The 20197-nt window shown below is 32.3% G+C and overlaps 1 protein-coding gene across 21 annotated transcripts in view; it reads right to left on the bottom strand.

Moving 5' to 3' along the window:
- The window catches only part of FAM172A (family with sequence similarity 172 member A), a 546681-nt gene that overhangs the window by 305054 nt on the left and 221430 nt on the right, over nt 1-20197 (bottom strand). For all 21 annotated transcript variants that reach the window (XR_005211300.1, XR_005211303.1, XR_005211304.1 and 18 more), the window contains one exon: nt 12100-12318. Coding sequence is in view for 18 of the 21 variants with exons in the window: in XM_037800716.1 (XP_037656644.1) it covers nt 12100-12318 (219 nt within the window). In the remaining 3 variants the exon portion in view is untranslated. The remainder of the gene's footprint in view (nt 1-12099; nt 12319-20197) is intronic.

Consider the following 20197-nt stretch of genomic DNA (forward strand, 5'->3'; position numbering starts at 1 on the left):
TTAAAATGTGATAAGATGTCTTAGGATCAATGAAAAAATGATAATCTGAGCAATCTTCAATTGACTGAGCTCTGTATGCACAAATAGCCCTTTCTTTGAAGGCATTCTCATATAGGCAGTCTGCATAAGAATTTCTGAGGGAATTTTTCACTCTCCTGTGTGAAAATGAAATAAAGAACATTATGAGCGAATGGAGTATAATTAACATCACAACTCACATATAATGCACCAAGAATTTTCAAATTTATATTTTTCCTCTTTTATCTTAAAATGTATTATGTTAGGAATAGTGTTTTCAACTTTCAATTTCAAACCTAAATTCAAGGTAGCTTAACACATTCTGATCAGACCTCTTTCTCTCATAAAGACATGGAAGAGTACACATCCTTCTCTTCCTTACTCCCTCCACAAGCCCTCCCCTCTCCTTTGGCTACTGCAACAAAGGGCAGAAAAGTCACTGCAGGATAAGAATGGACCAAAAAAAAAAAAAACCAAAAAAAAAAAACTAGTCCTAATATGAAAACTTCAATTACTGAAATACCAAATTTGAAAACCTAGAACCCAATACCAGCTTTTTCACTAATAATAGTGCAATTTTGTACAAGTTATATAATATCTCTTCATCCCAGTCTCCTCATCTATATCTACAAATGAAAGAGCTGAACTTAGAATATCTCTAAAAATTCCCACTGAGTTTTAGATATTATCTTTTGGAAATCCATTCTAGTAGAATCCTTCTCCTATAAGTAATGTTCTTCCTAAATGTACCCTCTATAAAATAGTAAACTAATGAGAGCTGAATAAATTATAGATACTCTAATATAGAAAAATATACCTCACTGTCAAAAATACAAAAAAGTAACACTGCAAATAACCTGAGTTCCCCTTCTCAGTAATATGCCTAAAACAGACTTTGGTTTTGATGGATTTATTTAGTTTACCAGTGAAAATCCTAATTCTTATGTTACACTTTTATCTGACAATTTAAAGTTTTTTTTAAAAAATGTATACATCTAATAAATACCTATGGAAGTCATTGGTATGATTACTGAAATGGCAGAAACACAAAACTTTGATTCAGAATATTTAATCCTTTTTAAGGAAAAAGAGTAACTTAAAATGTCAAATTATTTTAAAATCTTTGTATGTAATGGCATCCCAAAGGATAGAGTCCTGAAATTTTTCTCCTTCACTACCTGGGAGAGGGAGATTTTCTGAAATTTCACAGAGAAACACAAATTACTGGACATTTAGTAAGCTAAATTATGGATTTTAGGAAAGCAAGTCTGGGTATAAGTTAACCATTTTTAGGACAAACAGAAATTAGGAAAAGTGTTGGTAGATGTCTATTAAAATTAATATTTGAGGCTAATTTTAGCTTCATTTCCCTAACTGAACCACTAACTACAATTTATAATCCATTATTTTTCTAAGGAAAAAACCCAGTTTTCTCTTAGTGCAAATTCACGAAAATAATATTGAGAATAAAATTAATATTATATGAGTATGAGGTGAAATTGACACACAGTGATAGCAGTAATTTCATGCTCAGAATAAATCTAATCAGACAATTTCATAATGCCTACAAATACACTATACATAATTCAAACTAAGGTGAAATGAGTGTATAAGGGAAATGCTCAGGTTACTCAGTAAACATGTTACATTGCCCTGCTATGTCACACATGAGAGATGTATACAGAAGTGCTCACATCCATTGATAAAGCCATAGTATGCATATGTGAATACTGGGGCTGGCTACAACACCAACGCAGGCGAGGTGGGGAGCAACATGCTGATTGTTAATGTTAAAACAGAATAGGCAAACTTACTCAAAGACAAGCTGAAATCAACGTGGGGATTAAAAAAAGTACACCTGTGGTAAACAAAATATTTTTGAGTCAACTATATAAACTGATTCTGGCTTTTTCTCATCCCCACCCGAGACACTTCCAACTCCTTTCCTGTCAAGCAGTTCACACATCTCTGATGGGTAATTTGGGACTTAGGCAAAAATAATGTGAGAGGCAGTCTTACTCTCATGTTGAGAAGATTCTAAACCCAGTATTTCTACTCACTGCAACGCTCTACCAACAGCCTTTGAATAAACTGTTGCGTTTTGAGAAATATTATTTGTCTTTTTTATCACAGCAACTGCCTTGCAAACCAAAAAAGATATCCATTCATTCACATGTGTGTGTATGTGTGTATATAATATAGACATTATATAATATATTAAGATATATAAAGGTTCTTAAAGAATCACTTTTAGAAAGTGTTCACTATTGGCAGTGTAGTGTAGTATAATGGGAAAAACATAGGCTTTGCAGTCAGACTTGCTCAAATCTTGGTCTAATTACTCTTATTAGGTGTATAACTATGATAAGGCTATTTACATCTCAGAGCCTCATTTAACTTATCTGCAAGGTCAGGATTAAATATGAGACTGTGGTGAGGATTATACAAACATACATACTATACTACCACTTCTAAGAAGTCCAATGGTGCACAGGGGCCCCAGTATGGGGAGGGAGTTGGAAACAGAGGGTCTTAAGTTGTCTCTTTTCCCCAGGAAGGGGATGGAAGTTGTGGGAATGCAGGGAGGGGCCCACACTCATAATCAACCTCAAATGGAGGCATAGTTAATCCAGTTGTATTTTATAGAGTTATTGTCAAATGTTATCTTAGACAAGAAACAAGGGGAACTCAATCTGGAAAACCATGAACATGGCTTCAGAATTAGAGAGTCATAGACAGATGAAATTTGGATTGTAAATTGTAAATGTAGGATATTACAATGATTATAATTAATAGTTATAGTTTGCACACTGTGCAAAACTCTTCATTAAGTATTTAACTGCATTCCCTCTTTTATTTCTCACTAACGACCCTATTAAGTAGATATACAATTATCCTTACTTTTTGGAGGAGAAAATTGAAGCTTAAAGTGGTTAAGTGATATGCCTGAGGTCACAATGTTAGTATTAATCAGAGTCTCAGAGTAAACCTCCCATGTGCCAGACACCAGCAACTAGCTCTTCACCACTATGGAATCAGTCTAACGCAAAGCAAAGCAAATGTGAAATATGGAGACAGCACCACCAGTAAAGAGCCAAAGAACATCATAGTTGTTTACACCCCAGCTGGATAGCAGGGGACAGGAGGGGCAGAAAGGCAGCAAGAAGCTACTTCATTTGGAGGGAAAGAAGGAAATTAAATTTGCAGTTGCCAAAACCCAAAGAGGGCAAGTGATTCTCCAGGGCCTTCAATTCTTGGAAGGGGAACAGTAGAAAACAAATTCTAAATCCTCAAGTCCCATTGGCCTGGTGGACTGACATCTCAGTTTTAATGAAAAGGGGAGAGGGTGGAGCAGTCTACACATAGTGCTCCCTGAATCTAGATGAGAAGTCACACTGGATAAGCCCAAATGCCTTAATGAACCAGTTCTACCCTGTTCCAGTTTTCACAGCTGTTAATGTTCATTGATCTAGTTTCACACTGCCTAACGTGTCAACTGAAAAATGGCTGATTCCAGTCTTACAAACTGCTTTCTTTCATTAGTTCTATGTTCAACTCCAGAAAAGAGAAGTGGACTGTGGTTCTAGAAATGTGGTTCTAGAAATGTGATCCATCGATCTGATCTCTGGGGTTTCCTGAGAGCCTTTCAGGGGGTCCATAAGGTCAAAATGATTTCATAATAATACAAGACATTATTTGTCTTTTTCATTATATAATACAGACATTTGCACTAATGGTTAAAAAACAATGGAGGATAAAATTATCTGTCTTACTTAGCATGAATCTAGACAGTGGTACCAAATTACAATAATAGTCATTGTATTCTTCACTGTCTCACACACACACACACAAAAGCCAATTTTTTCTTAGATAATGGTCTAAACAAAGCAGTAAAATTTATTAATTTTATTGAATCCTGATGCCTGAGGACGTGTCTAATACACCGAGTGATGAAATGGAAGCTATACATACAGCACTTAATACACCAAAAGTGTGGTGATTGTCTGCATGAAAACTAGTGTGTGACTGACTGACTGAACTGTGAGCTACAGTAGCTACTTTTTTAATGGCACACAATTTTTACTTAACACTTTATAGTTATTCAGATGGGTATTTGGAACATGTTTTCTTGAAAACAAAGTAAGCCTGTCAGTTCAAGGAAAACAACTGACAATATTTGTTGTCAATGACAAAATTTGAGCTTTCATGCTAAAATCAGAATTTTGGAAAAGTTGTATTCTCACCCATAAGTAGTTTTTCAATTTTTAAAAGCCTTTTTGATGAGATTGGTGGTGGTATTAACGACAGGATTTTTTATACTGTATAACATAATGTGTCAATATTTGGAAGATCTATATAACTCAGTGAGACACTATTTTCCAAATGACCAATGCATGAAATAACAAAATCATGCATTGGGTGAAAGATCCATTCTAGTACAAGACAGATCAAGACCAACAGAGTTTCCTAAAACAGAGTATGAAAGTTCATTATCATGCTTTAGATTCCATGCAGCAACTAATCTTTAAGAAATTATCTCTTGTTGAGTTTTGGTGTAGTATCAAAGAAGAGGATACAAAATTATCTGAAAAGCTATTAAATACAATATTTAAAGCTATTAAATATATGTAGAACAAAGGTAAGCATCCAACTCTCTTCTATTAAGCCACATGTTAAAGACATTTACAAACATGCCACTCTTCTCATTTATGTGTCCTTTGTTTTGGAAAATATACTTATTTTTCATTATGATGTTATTTTGTCATAACTTACTGGGTTTATTGCTCTTAGTTAAAAATAAATTAAATAAATATTTCAAAATTTTCTTAGTTTCAATTTCTTTTATAGTAAATTTCAGTAGATATAACTCATGTAAACACAAACCTTTTGGGCACCTTTATGTTTAAGTATGTAAAGCAGTCCTGAGACCAAAAAGTTTGAGAACTGCTTATAATAAACTGATAGGGGAAAGACCTCATTCTTCCTAATTCTCCCCATGATTCTCAAGGGAAAGGGGGCAGGGAGAAAAGAGAAAGGAGAGAAGAATATATTGAATAGTAGGTAGCCAGCTGGGTGTTTTCATATGCATTTATTTACTTCATTTAACCTTTACAACAGCCTAGTAAATGCGATTACCTTTATTTTACAGATGAAGAAACTGAAACTCAGAGGAGTGACCTGTCTAAAGTCACAGCTGGTAAGTGACAGAATTAAGTTATAGCATGCATCTCCTTGATTGTGAAGTTCTTAATCTTTCCACTACAGCATATTTATGAGAGAAATCCTGCAAAACTGGTATAAGTGCAGAGCTTTGGTTTTTATTATCATTTCTGTTCTAAATCTAAAGGTCTAATTATTGCACCAGTTTCTAACTCATCATTTTTTGGATTGATTTATCAAATTCAAAGAATGGCTGGTACACTTAATAATGGCTGTTAATTGGATTTATATCACAACACACTAATTTTCTGAATGTTAGCACCCTTTTGTAATAATATACCTAGTATTATAGTTCTTTCAGCCTCATGTTATTCAATATCAAAGAACAGATTTATATAAGGAAAGGTCTATCTCTTTTGCTTTGTAGGTTCATGTATTTATTCAGAAATTCATTATCAAATAAACATTTATTAAAAATCTACTATGCTTTTTAACATAGTCTTTGGTAACACGAAACATGAACATATAAAGATTAATTTCTAATCATTTAGAATTATGGCCTTGGAGTGCTTTAAAATTAAACAATTTTGTTGTCACTTTCTCTGTAATCAGGCTTGATCACAGTTTCCCTATTGAATGAAAACCTTAAAATGAAGAGACTAAGGCATGTGCTGGAGAACAATTAATGGTTATTCTTTAATACTGATTTATTGAGTTGTTAGAAAGTGTAGGTAACAACAACAGTGATCTTTTTTTTTTACTAGGCACTCACTGTTGTCTACATCTTACCTGGCATCATGTGGAGCTACTTCAGCTAGAGTAACATTTCTCTTCCCATCCCTAAGTGGAATGAGTTATTGGACTAGTAAATTTGTGAGAAGAAACTGAGCATGCTCAGCTTCTTTCAATTCTGCTGGCAGGAAGGATGCATTTCAGTTTGCTTTCTAACACGTGAAAAGCAAGGAGGATGTTTGGAGGAAAACGGGAAAATTCACTTCAGGTGGGCTACATTAGGCAGTCCATTTAGCCACAGATCTAAGCCACATTTTCCAGTTGAACTGTATCAGTTAATAAAACTGGTGTTTTGATCTCCAATGTCTTATTGCTCACTGAATTCCAAACTCAGTAGGATAAAACAGGGCTATTATTTTTATACAAAATACTTCTATAAGGGCCTTGAGGATTGGATTCTTTCTTAGTTGATTCTGAACTTGAGAAAAGAAGACTGGATGTTACACACTGGCCTTCCAAAGCCACAAAACTATGTGCCAGATACTATGTTTGCTTTAGATATATCATTATCATTCCATTTTTCAGACAAGAAAACTGAAGTTTAGGGTTATTAACTTGTTGAAGGTGACATGGTAGTTAAGTGGAAAAGCTGAGATTCAAATTCAAGTCTATCAAATTGGTGTTCTTAACCTCATCTCCATAGTATCCATAATGGTATGATTCTGAATGCTATTTATACACTAAAAACCAGAAATAAGAATATTTATCACAATTTGCCTTCAATGACTATAAGTTTTAAGCTTATTTGGAAAGACGTAAGTGCCTTAGAATGTAGAGAAAGTTTAAAATAGGAAAACTTTACATTGATCATGGTAAGTTATTAGCTAAGCCTAATATTCTTTTCCTTTAAGTTATATTTTAAAAGATTTGTGGCTTAAAAAAAATTAAAGAATAAAGCTAAAGATGTAATATGATTGTGGTATTCAATTTCTGGGGAGAGCGAAATCCAATATGACAGCAGCAACCCCTGGTGGTCTAAGGGGAAAAATAATGTATCAATAATTATGGGGGTCGAAATATGTTTTTTAAAAGAATATATGTCCATATTTAGCCATTTGACTCACTTCTCAACCCATTAAAAAACAGATGCTTTAAAAAATGATCTGTTGGCAAGATGCTTGTTAAAATTTTATCAGTTGAAATATTAAAATTCATTATGAATTAATTAACACATCATATAAAAATAAAATGTTTTTGTTTCACCATTTTACAAAGTACTATAACCAGTGGTGATTAACACTGGGAATTTTATATGTCTTCATATGTGTTGCTCAAAAAGAAACTAAATTTATAGGATTACCATTAAATTGATGACATTTTCTGTCTTCACTTTTGAATTCAGTTGGCAGATGTTTTCAAGAACAAAAATTCCATCTTATTACAAAACATATTAAGCAGGTTTCCCTGCCAGGCATGTCTGACATGATGCTTATTGCCTAGACCAAATCAACCCCCTTAATAAGCTATAATATATGCTAACAAGTACATTATTTCATAGTTAAGGAAAGTTGCCACATGAAACAGGTAAGTACTTTGATCTTTCAAACTCGGCACCTACTGCATCAGAAATGTGCTACACAATCCACTAGTCAATCATATCTATTTATATTCATTTAGTAAGTAAAAGAAAATTATACTTGGCTGATCATAAAGTTATAGGCCTGGATTCTACTTTACTTCTGCCTGTATATATTAGATATTAACAAAAATTTGAAAGGAAATTTTGACTATTTACTAAATATCAGAGAAAAAGAAAAAAAATATATTTTCAATAACCCCCCACTCCAATATTTGAATATACTAGGAAAATAAAATTGCTCCAGAGATAAACAATCATTGATTGTAACATAAATAAACTGAATTTGGTTGCTGAAACACTGGGTAGAAATGACTCCAGTGGCACTAGTACAAAAGAGAAGTACAGAAGACAGGATATTTATTTTCCTTCACCAATATTGTGGATGTAACCCAAGTCAGAACATCAAAAACAGATTATTTAAAGGAATGCCACACTTTATCAGAATTGGCTTTTTCTGAACAATTGAAAAAATTCACATGAATGCTAAAAAATCAGTCACAAAACTAGATAGCACCAAACATCTCACATGCTAAGGAATAAGATTTTTGATGGATGTCAACAAGCAATCAATCCACAAATATCTGAGTAACTTCAATGTGCAACGCCAGGCTCTGCCAAGATTCCTATCCTACAAATGACTCCTCCACTTTTGATTTTTCCTTTTGTTGCCATGTAACTGGTTCCCTCTTTTCCCCACCCCAGGATCTGGTTTTACTTCCCATCACCACATCCCACAACTAAGTTTCACTTCAAGGAAGAGATTTTTAAGCAGTTCTAACCCAACATTAGATAGATCAGCATCACGTCACTTTTTTCTATATTCTACCCATGTACTCTAATATCTTGTTAACTGACCTTCTTTCTTAGTCTGAGTACTTGTTCTCTTATGGTTCAGTTAAATATCAGAATAACCTTCATTCCTATGCTGGAGATCCATTATCTAGGTACCTCTAGACTAAGGCCTGCTCTTTTTGCTTTGCTGCTTTCAAGGGATTAGGTTCTAATGGGTAGGTTTGGTATCAATAAGTTCCTGACTCCCTCATGATATGTCTATATCTTCTTATTCTTAAGGTTTGACATGCAATGCCAAAATCTATAAAGCATGCTGCTTAAAGATTTAAAGATCTAGTGGAGAACCATGAAAGATAAATTGGCAATGCTAATAATAATAGTATAAGAAAAAATATAAATATATAAGAGATATGTCAAGATAGTAGATGATAAATTCCACATAACTTAAACAAACACAATAACTTCCATGAGGTCATAGGAGGGAGAGGTCACTGGTTATGATGAGAAGAAGAGGTAGAATTTCAGCTGGGAAGCACAACAGGGATAGGTCTGGAATTAGGAGAAAGAATAGGAAGCAAAGGTACAGATCCCGTAAAGCACTAGGCATATATGGTGTAGAATGAGTATAACAGTCTGGCTATACCCTGATAAGCAAGTATGTAACGCAGAAATAGCAGTAGTAGGTCAGGATGAATTTCCATTTTCATCCATAATTTTAGTGCTATGATGACACAGTTAAAAATGAAAACAGGGTACCTAACTTTTATATCTTCATATGAAGATGTATAGATCAATCAAGGCATTAAATAAACCTTGATATATCAACTTTTTATCATTAATTCCTGGAACATAATCTCAGCCACTACACTGGGCAGGGAACCAACCAAGTAATTCATTTGCTTGAATGTTTCTTCACAGGAAAATCAAGTAGCATACTTTTATGATATAGGACAAATAAAAAAAAGTAGGAGTTCGGAATTTTAATCCTAACTGCACTACCTTATTGATTAAAAAAAATTAGTAATATTGATCCTACTGGAAGAGAATATATATAAATGTTGTTTATAGTCATTTAATAGTGTCTATTAAATGATAACTGGTAAAAAGTCTATGTCATGATCAGATGTATATTACCATATCATATTTTGCTTTTATTATATACGGTTTAGTTTTCGTATTTCAGATAAATAACTTTGTTCTTAACCGACTAGAACAATGTAAGGAAAAGGGGCAAGAATCTAGTAATTACAATTCCTGGTTTCAATACTTAGTTCCATCATTTACTAGCTATGTGATCCTAGCAAACATGGATCATCTGTATCATCAGTTTCTTCAGCTATAAAAAATGGATGAAATTAGGGGTTGTTTGTTAAAAAGAATAGATGACTAAGTGCAAAATATAAATGGTTAAGAAGAATATGTAAAAACAGAAATTAGTCTATTTGCATAATATACTATGCCCTGTGTCTGAAAAATTACAAATACTTGTTATTTGGAGATATGCAGAGGGAAGGAGAGCAACAGAAGAAGTCATTTCTTGACTGGATCAAAATTATCTAAGAGTTAATGCACCTGCCACAAAACTATTCTCTCTCCCACTACAAAATCAAGCCTTACTATCCAGAAGTAGGTGTGAAAAGTGTCAGATTATATCTGTTATTTTACACAGCTTTGGGAGATTTTAAGAGAAAGGGTGTTTATTAAGAAAAAAAAATGTTATAGCTAGCACTATCAAATAAAAAGTTGTGTTATCTACAAGAGTCTATTTTTATCCTTTAATACTTTTGATGGGAGCCTGGACTGATGAGTGAAAAAGGACAAGAGAGAAAGAGAAAGGCAGAAAGACCTGTTAAGGAAAAGAAGTGAAAATGGCAGAAGTGTAAAAGAGATAAAAGAATTAAAAAAAAAAAATGACAAAGGGAAAGAGAGGCAGGTCTTAACAATGAAGCAATTCAAAAATATTTTTTTCTTTGATATAAGAAAAAAATAGATGCAGGGATAAATGAAGCAGATATGGAAAGCAGAATAAAGAAAATGCACAAACATAAGGGAACAAGAGAAAAATCAAAGCGATGACAAGATAAAGAGAAAAGAGAAAATAAAACCTATTTCTGAAATAGATGCTTAAACTGTATGTGTCATAGACAAATTAAAAAAAAAACAGTTCAAGAAGAAACAAAAAACAATACTCAAAATCATTTTTTCCTTGCATTTTACACAGGCAAGTGAATACTTGTAACGATTTGTGCATTTCAAAAAACTTGATATAATTCATTTATGGGCTCTGGATCATAGAGTAGGAAGCTTAGAACACCAATAGAGAAGAAGGTGACAACACAACCCTGTTGCAGCCGTAGGCAAGAAAGGGAGTGATATAACTAGATTAGAATAGGAAAGCTACTCATTCATTCTAAACTTAATTATTTCTCTTTCCAAAATTACATTAAATAGTGAGATGCTTTTTGGAAATTTAAATATTGTAAAATGCCTATCATAAGATGCTTGACTCTTGCTTGACTCATAAATTATACGAAGTGCTTTGGATATTCTTGGTATGCATACATTTTGGATCTTGAGAATTTATATGCTGCCTTCACTACTGTTTTACTGTCATCACTTACTCAATAGACTGACCTATAATCAAATGTCTTGAATGCTTGAAGTACCCTTCTAAGAAGTACCATGATTGTGCTATGAACTAGAAGTATAATAAAGAAAATAAATAACTAAGAATGCAATATATTTTGCCTCAAAGGTGGTATGAAATATTTTATTGTAAAAATAGCTCAAGTTGTATAATTTGAAACTTTACTACTATCCTACATTGTGTTAGTCTATGTTTAAATGCTCTGAATTGTTCACAAGAAGACCATATCAAGTGACTTACTTACCCAGTGGCATTTTTGACATGCTTTACCATTAAACTTACAGCATCCATAATAAGGGCTTTGAAAACGACATGAATCTTTCTCAAATACATAATTTACTGTACATATATCAAGTAAAATGTATCAAAGTACAAATAAAATTGTTTGTGCCCCCTGCAGAATTATAACTCCTTGGGCAGCACTGCTATAATGATCCCATGCTGCTAGCATTACAAAGTGCAAAGGCTCACTGGATAAGAAAAGAGCAAAGGAGAGAGTTCCCTCATTACACTATCCATGAACTATTCTAACTTTAATATTTATTAAGATATTAATTACTCTTCCTCCCTTTATCTGCCTTCAGAAGTTAAGCTGAGACACAGTGGATGGATGGCTGCTCATAAGAAAACAATGCATTATCCAGTAAAACTGTTACCACCTAAAAATGAATACTGATGTTCTGTAAAGTATATTATTAATTCAAGAAATAATAGATCTTAAAATTATTAGGCTATATGTACTCTCTCTTACAAACAACATAATAGCAAAATACCTTAAATGCATGTTGGGAAGCTAGATTAGAAAATTTTCTTCCTTATGCATATGTATCACAGTAAAATTATTTTAGAAAACTTCCCTTGGAGGAGTGTATGAAACAAAGGGAAACAGCATTTGCATTTGAGACTTACATAAAATGTCACACTGAACTAAGATGGATGTATTTTGTAATTTTGAGTAAGCAATACAAAACATTTCTTCTAAGAAATAGACATCCATGGGAAATGGATGGCAAAAAAATCAAAGAATTAACAGTTTCTTAAAAAAAAATAAACAAAATATTAGAAATAAAAAATAAAGGAAAAAATGAAAGAAAGTAGTGATCTCACTTACTCTGATATACAACTGCATCATTTCTTTTTCTCTTTGGGGGTTACGATACTTCTCATAGAAATCACGTCGCTTCTTTGTTTCTTTAGGGACTTTATCTTTTCTTTCACGTTTTTCTGCTGGTTCATCAGAACTATCCGAAGAAGAATGTATATGTATCTTAGGTTTTTCTACTTCGATATAGTTTTCATTTGGATTTAGTACTATTACTCCATATCCTTCCTGTTTTAAAATGAAAAAAGAAGGTATAATTGAGTCACAAAAACCATTTCTAACTCACAAAAATGTTTAAAAAATCTCATACAAGTGATTTAATAAAGTTGTATCTTCACTAAAATATTCCTTCAGAAAAGACCAGTATGGTTTTTATTTTTCAATAAAAAGTCATTTTAAATTTTGCTCTTATTGCATGTGTAAATAAGCATACATTATCTATAAGAACAAAAAGACATCCTTGCAACATAAAGATTATAAAGCTTAAATTTAAAAAATTGAACTTCAGATTTCCCAGACTCACCAAAATGATCAAAATAAATTATTAAATAACAGGAACACTTTCAAATCACATCAATATTTATAATATATATTTGGAGATAATAAACCTGTTGAAAATGAAGTTTACAATTCAAACTACATATTGTTGGATTTCCTTTCCTTTACAACTACCCTTTAATGAGCATTTTTGTTTTGTTTGAATGCTAAGAAAGAATAAGCAATTAAAAAGTAATAAACCTGATCTAAAATTCCACAGATATACATATCCATATTTTTGCCTATCTGTGCATTTGGATTTTATTTGTCTTTCTTCTTTCAGGAGGCCAGACAAATTCTAAAACAAACAAATAATGCCTTACTATAATATATGTAAGCAACTCTTCAATTGTGAAATTGTTTTCATTTTTCAAACTACCATAACAATTTTTCTTTATTAAGAACTAGTACCAGGAAACATGTAAAGTTCTAAATTATAAAATACAGCTTGTATACTACTAAACTTTTTTTTTAAATTTGTAAAACACGTTTTTCCTGTGTGATTTAATTCTAGTAAGGTAAAACTTTCTATGGTTATAATTAAGGAAACTGTAATATTTAGATTGTTATCACTCACAAAAATTTAATCATGAGAAAACAGAGGATAAAGAAAAACTACCGGCAAGCATGTGCAACACACATTTTTGAAGCTGTTATATAGCTTGCTTTTTCTATTCAATTCTGTATTGTGGTTTCCCAATTATGTTCTTAAAAATCTTTAAAGGTCATATTTAAAAGATGTGTTACATTTTGATAAAAACTTAAGAGCTATAAAAAAATCAAGCTTGCAAATCTCATCCTTACTAAAAAAAAAAGTATATATTTTTTCAAAACTATAACAATAGAATATTCTACTTGAATTTAATTCCTTTTTATTGAACCAACCATAAGAAGACAATTAAAAAAAACCTGATGGCAGTAATAATAACCCAATATTAGTTTGGACTCAGTATTATTTTGAAATATGCTATATTGCTGCAATGTTGTGGGTTTTTTTTTTTAACAGTTGATGTCAAATTACATACAAACTTTATTGGGATTGTTTCCATTTTTCTCCCCCAATCAGATGGATATTATTGTCTAAAACCCTGATTTGGTTTGGGGATTTTCAAGAACACTGAAGTTCCGATTCTGTGTTAGGATTGTTAATTAAGATATAGTCCTCTTAAAAAGTACGTTAAAACTATCTATATAATAATATATACTAAACTGATTAAGAAAACACGACACATTCTTCAACAGATACATTTTAATTTAAAACAAAACTTAGATAAATGCCTCTTTCATGAAAGGCTTATAAAAGATTTTAGTAATTTTTAATTTAAACATTCTATATTGATACATATGAGAAGAATTGTTTTTCAAGTCTCTTATCTGGTAAGTAAAAGTTTTACTAACAAAAGATATTTTATTTGGCCCTGCTTTATTTCTAATCTGTATAGCTATTCAAAAGTCTTGTAATTCATTGTGATCACTGTCAGGTAGACAGATTGTCACTTGGTGATTTGCTACAGTTGGACACACTTGACTAGTTATTAAAATCACATTTAAAGGAAGTTCCTACCCCTCTTCCTTGTGCTTCTTACAACTTTTCACGCCCTTCTCAAATTTCAGCTATAACTTCTCCTCCCACCAAAAGTAAGTTAAAGAACACTGTTGCACTCTGCTAAACAGGGTGAAATAGAGGCATTCAGTACACTGTCTCTGGTGTAAGGAACATACTCAAAAAAGGTCACCATAGGCCAAAAAGAAAATTGCCTCCTTACTAGATTCTGTACCGTGAGTAAGTGGTCTCCTGTCATGTTTCTTCCCTGCCTTTTCTGAGTGAATTGAACTTTAAACACACATGCACACGCATACATACAGCTTCTCATACTTATATGCAAGTATACAAGTGAGAGCTAGTAAATCCAAAACAGACTCTTAGAATTTTTACAGTGATGAAAATAGAGATATATTATATTTCAGTGATATGAAATATTTCAAACTCAAGGTAACAAAGTGGGATTTTGATAAACTGATATAACATGATCATCTTTGAATAATGAATGAATTCCAAATAAAAGTGAACTTGGACAAAATTTATCATCACCAGAATTATAAACCTATTTTCCTAATTTACAATTTAATCAAAAGAAATAATATTTTCAAAATAGGTTTATTTGCACACAAGCTTTTACTTCAGTTTTTGGAATCCATGGATTGAAAAGTTATTGTCCCTACTTGATTTTACATGGACTCTGTATTTGATGTGTCCAGTCTAAATAAGTATAAAAAATAGACACACATAAATCATCAAACAAGTAGTATTTGTCTAAGTTATTGATTATGTAACTGAAAATTACATGACTCATTTGTCCAATTTTATAAAGACACAATGTCAATTTTTCACTGAGGCATCAGCAGATGAAAAATGATTCTATTTTTAAGTCACTACTATGTAAATCAATTAAAGGGTTTTTATCATCCAGATTTCAACAATGAATGTTTCTCCTTATACACCTGAATTATTTAGAAAATATTTTATCCTTTAGGTATTTCAGACTGCCAGTTTAATTAATGTAACAACAATCAAGAAATATTCAGGAACATTTTCTGCAGAAACGAGCTAATTTTAACAAATGTCTTTGTTGCAAATTCAATTACCATTTTGTAAAAAAAACTTAACATTTTTCAATTAAAATTTTTCTGATAAATTAATGCAATATTCACAGAGACCATTTATAAGCATTTTATAAGAATAGGAGAAAGAAGGAGCAACAAAATAAAGTTAACTATCCCACCTACATGTTCTAACCACAGATATGTAGTGAACCTTCTTCTTTTCTGCCTTTTGTGTGTCACATGTAATATTGTCAAAAAAAAAATCCCTTTGTACAAAGGTTTTTGCTATGTCAACATTAATACATGGAAACTAAGGACTCAAAGCAAATACTCAAAGTAAAACAAAGCAGAGACAAAATATCAATAAACTTAACCTTTTCAAATAGAATAATATCTACTTACATCTAGAAAATTCAGAATAAATACCATTTTAAAAATGTATTTTTTTCCATTCACAGTAACTTAATCATTACACAATAGGTATAAAGAGATGTTACTGGTAACTTTAACCAATGTAGCCATAAAGTTTTACAAAACTGCATTATACAATCAGGCATCAAGTATAGTGTCATTAAAGAACTGTGCATTGCCACTCTAGTTAGTTAAGGAGGCCTCCATAACTAATACTTGGAATATATAGTAGAGTATACTTTTTAATATTTCATTATTCTTTAAGTATGCCAAATTTCTTATAAGATGAAAACTTAGGTCATTTCAAATATACATGGAAAACCCTTCGGTTTTCTTTAACAGATAAAATGATCAAACTGGTTATCTAATACCCCCCTACAACTGAATAAATAAAACTTCCAGTATCTTTTATAATTATTTACCCAAATAAACTCCAATATCTAACATTTCAAGAGGTAAACCATACACAAAGATGTTAATTAACTCTTATGTTTGATCACACAATCTCGTAGAAGATCAAGGCAGTGATAAAGAGGAAGATATTGGTAAAAGTAAGCTTTACCTCTTTAATTCATATCACTCCATTTTTCTATACTTTCATAGTTATAACCATGGCTTCATTTTCAGATCTGTGATTATTAAATATAAACTATAGGATCTCAATCAGTACTGCTCAGAATTTTATTGCTGGACCTGGTATTTTATTCAGTACAAGTACTTGCTGTGATTTAAAGATACATGGCCTCTGGGTATCCTTTACTTTTAAGTCTATAGATGAACTAACTAATAAATAATAGTTCATTTATCATTCAGTCAGCCAACAGATGATGGCTTAGGTCAGAGAGGTCAAAACAGGTGATGCTGAACACGAAGCAAAGAACAGGAAACTCTGCCAAAGGATTAAATCAGTACAGAAATGTACTTATCAAGAAGATTCTGCAAACAGAGACCAAAACCATAATATACTTTTGTCCCAAATAAAACCTTGCAAAAACAGAAAGTTTACCCAACTTAATTTACCCATTAATTACCAATTATAAAGAAAATGGAAAATTGATGCAAATTCTATATCTTTTCAAATCTCTTTTGGTTGACTAAATAAAAAGTAAGCTGAAAGTACTCAGTTCTGCATATTTAACCTGCCGATACTTCAAGCCACATGGACCAGAAAGGTCAGAGGCCAGAGTAGAATCCTTTGACCTATGGAACTGTTTTGGTCTTCAAGCAAGTCTCTGTAACAGATCATTTTACACAGATTTGTCAATCATATTTTTCAAGTTCAGCATTCTGTATCCTTGGTTGAAAGAAGATAGGTGATCATCCTCAAGGGAAATAAAATCCAAAGATTTTTGATCTGTAAGCTACATCTGCCCATGCATGCTTAAAATGGACAAACCACTGTCCATTCAACTTTTCTGAAAGATGTGTGTTCTGTTTATTTCCCATCTTTTTCATAAGACGGGTATGTATATATGTCACTGTGGCAACATCCTAGGTGCAACAGTGAGATGAGGTCATGACAACCAATCAGAAGTCACTAGTGAAGCGTTAAAGTAAACATAGCTGTTGGAGCTGCTGCTCTGCTTGAAAAATGTCCCCTCCATTATTTCGGCAATTTTCTCAAGACGTGACCTGGGACTGAAACGCCTGAAATGTCACTTGACTCTGTTTTGTGCTTATTCCCAACATGCATTTAGGTAACAGTACCCTGCTAATATTTTGTAAAGTATTCATCATGACCATGCTTCAACCTGTAGCTTCCGAAAATCTGTCGCTGTGTTCCATGGTACAAAAATATCATAATATGGACAAACATATATTACTTCAGTAAGTTCCAACTTCAAATAGCTTATCAAGTTAGTCAGTAAAAGAAAACATGCCACAAAAAGTTTTCAGAGGACCACCTGTTGTCTATTATTTTTACATAGCACTTACTCATAAATCATAACACAGGGTAATTAATCAAGCTGTCAAAGAGAAGGTCAAAGGTTATATGGTAGAGTCAGAAGGTCATGCATGGGCTGATAGAGGTCAGGGTCACACTGCATTCCTCATTATCAAGTTGGGATGAGAGACGGCCCAAGCAAACAAAAGTGAAAGCAGATGGAGAAGTGAGTGGATAAAAAAAAAAAAAAGAAAAGAAAATTTCACAAACAGAAAAGTGAAAGAAAACTGTCAGCTGCCTTCAAGTAGAGAATAGAAGAGAAAAGAAATACACTGAAATGTGCTCAAAGAAGCTCAAGAACAAAAAGAAGCTACAGTTTTATTAATTAAATAAATTGAATATAACTTTTCTTGGCTATTTCATTAGTGCATACTAAGCCAATATTAGAAAATATGTGTTTGCCATCTCTATACTTTCTCTGGCTAGTGTGCTCAAGATAAATTAAGGTAAGGCAAAGAGTTCATAGATAAAGTATGATTCACATTAAAAAAATCTAGAAAGAAGAGGTTTTTTTTTCCTTTAATATTGTTTTACGGTTACAACATAGATACAAATACTTTAAGCCACAGACAGATAATTTCTATAGTATGATACAAAGATATTCACAAACATAAATGCATCATAGAAGTCCCTTTGAATAACAAAACAGTTATAAAATATTCTATTATTATGCTGGCCTGAATTAGATGCAGAATACTGTGCAAAATTAGCTGTCACCCTTTGCTCAAAATCTTTGTTAATCTCATTTTGAATGTTTGCAGCTTTATCAACACATGCATCAATGTCAGCTCCTTGGTTACTGAACCGCTATAGTTGGAGGAAGATATAATTAAAATGTTTTGGCACAGAAAAGGTGAAATTGTATCTTCCCTTGTTCCCTTAGGAGTCTGTAAAACATGAAAGATATATTGACAAACACACACCCTTGTCTCCAGTTCTGACATCCCAGGTCACCCAAGTGCTACTTATTTAAAACATTCACTTTGCACTTACCCATATTGTCACCTGCTCTGTTTCTAACTTTTACTAGGTTTATAGAAAACTATGTTGATGAAACTTCACAAATTTCTCTTCTAATCATCAATAGCTTACTTACGTGAGTATTCCATAAATTCACAACAGCAACAAAAACACTCACATTCATTATCAAGGACAGAAATATGATTTAATACTACAGCAGTGTGAAATCTTTTAAATTCTTTGCTTCTCATTCTCATAAAGAAATATAAACATACACCCACACATTTACACAAAAACCAAAAAGAAGTAATAAGTTACAACTGTTGCCCAGTCAATGACAGACCAAAACCCCTAAATGGATCTAGGGAACTGCACAAACACACCTCCTTTTTCCCATGGTCCAAAGCAGACTTTGATGGACAATTTTATCTTACAAACTTGACTGTTCTGCATGCTAGTTATGCATTTATGTTTTAGAGTGCTGAATGCCAGCCCAATATTCTCTTAACTTGTTATTAAAATCCATTTTAACATTGTGTAAATATCATAGCTCTTAAACTATAAATGGTAGGCATATTGTCTTTCAATACTATCACTTTGACCCAATCACATACCATACAAGCATATGCTTAAGTTTTAAAGTTACTCTTAAAATCTACTGAAGAATCATGGTACATAAATTACTTTATATTAAAACATGTGACCTCCCTTTTCTTTGTTTCCAATTAAAATATTATGTGTTTACAATATTTTTTTAAAAGATACTTGTTTTTCCAAGAATAGTCAGGGTTTTGCTTCTAGTACTAGAGTCCACGTGCAAGAGTGAGGACATAATGAAGGATCCCAAGTATTCATTTAGTCATTAATTCATTAAACACTGATTCATACAACAAATATTTAATAAGCAGCTACAATTACCAAGCACTGTGCTAGGTACAGTGATACACGTATATTGAGTCACCTTTCATTTTAAGATATTCCCACTCAGCAGACACTTAAAAATCAGAATCAAGTATAAATCCCTAAAATGTCTACATGAAGCCATTTTATTCTTGAAGAGAAAAAGTATTGTGAAAAGGAAAAAGAGAGAAAGTCATAATAATAAAATATTTCTAAAATCAGTCCAGTCAGACTCTCAAAGATGACTAAGCCCAAATGGTAAGCTATGCTTGTATTAAGAGTAGTATTTAAACTTACTCCATCACAATGATTTGAACTATTTTGGGATGTGTGTGTGTGTTTTGTATATATTCAGATATTTTAACAAGTACAATAATTTCATAAGCTAAGGGAAAAGTTTCTATACACAGCTACCTCCTAACAAACAGGTGCAACTGAGTAAAACTATGAATTCCCCTTCCCACAGTGACCTATGTCTGAAGATTTTCTCATACTTCTTCTGCTAAATAATATAATTACCTATGAGTTATGGTTTCTTTGTAACCTTTTAAATGACTAATTCATTAAAATGCAAAAATATGCAAAACATGATGTCACTGGGTCAAACAGCTGTGTTGGTAAAATTATGGCTGTGACTGTCCCCAAGAACATGAAAATATTAATAATTTATATTGCTCATTAGATGGCAAAACTCTTTAAACAGATTTAGAGACAGATTAATTTTATAATCACAAAATGCTACACTACCTC

The sequence above is a fragment of the Choloepus didactylus genome, chromosome 13, assembly GCF_015220235.1.
Source record: "Choloepus didactylus isolate mChoDid1 chromosome 13, mChoDid1.pri, whole genome shotgun sequence".
Classification (NCBI taxonomy): Eukaryota; Metazoa; Chordata; class Mammalia; order Pilosa; family Megalonychidae; genus Choloepus; species Choloepus didactylus.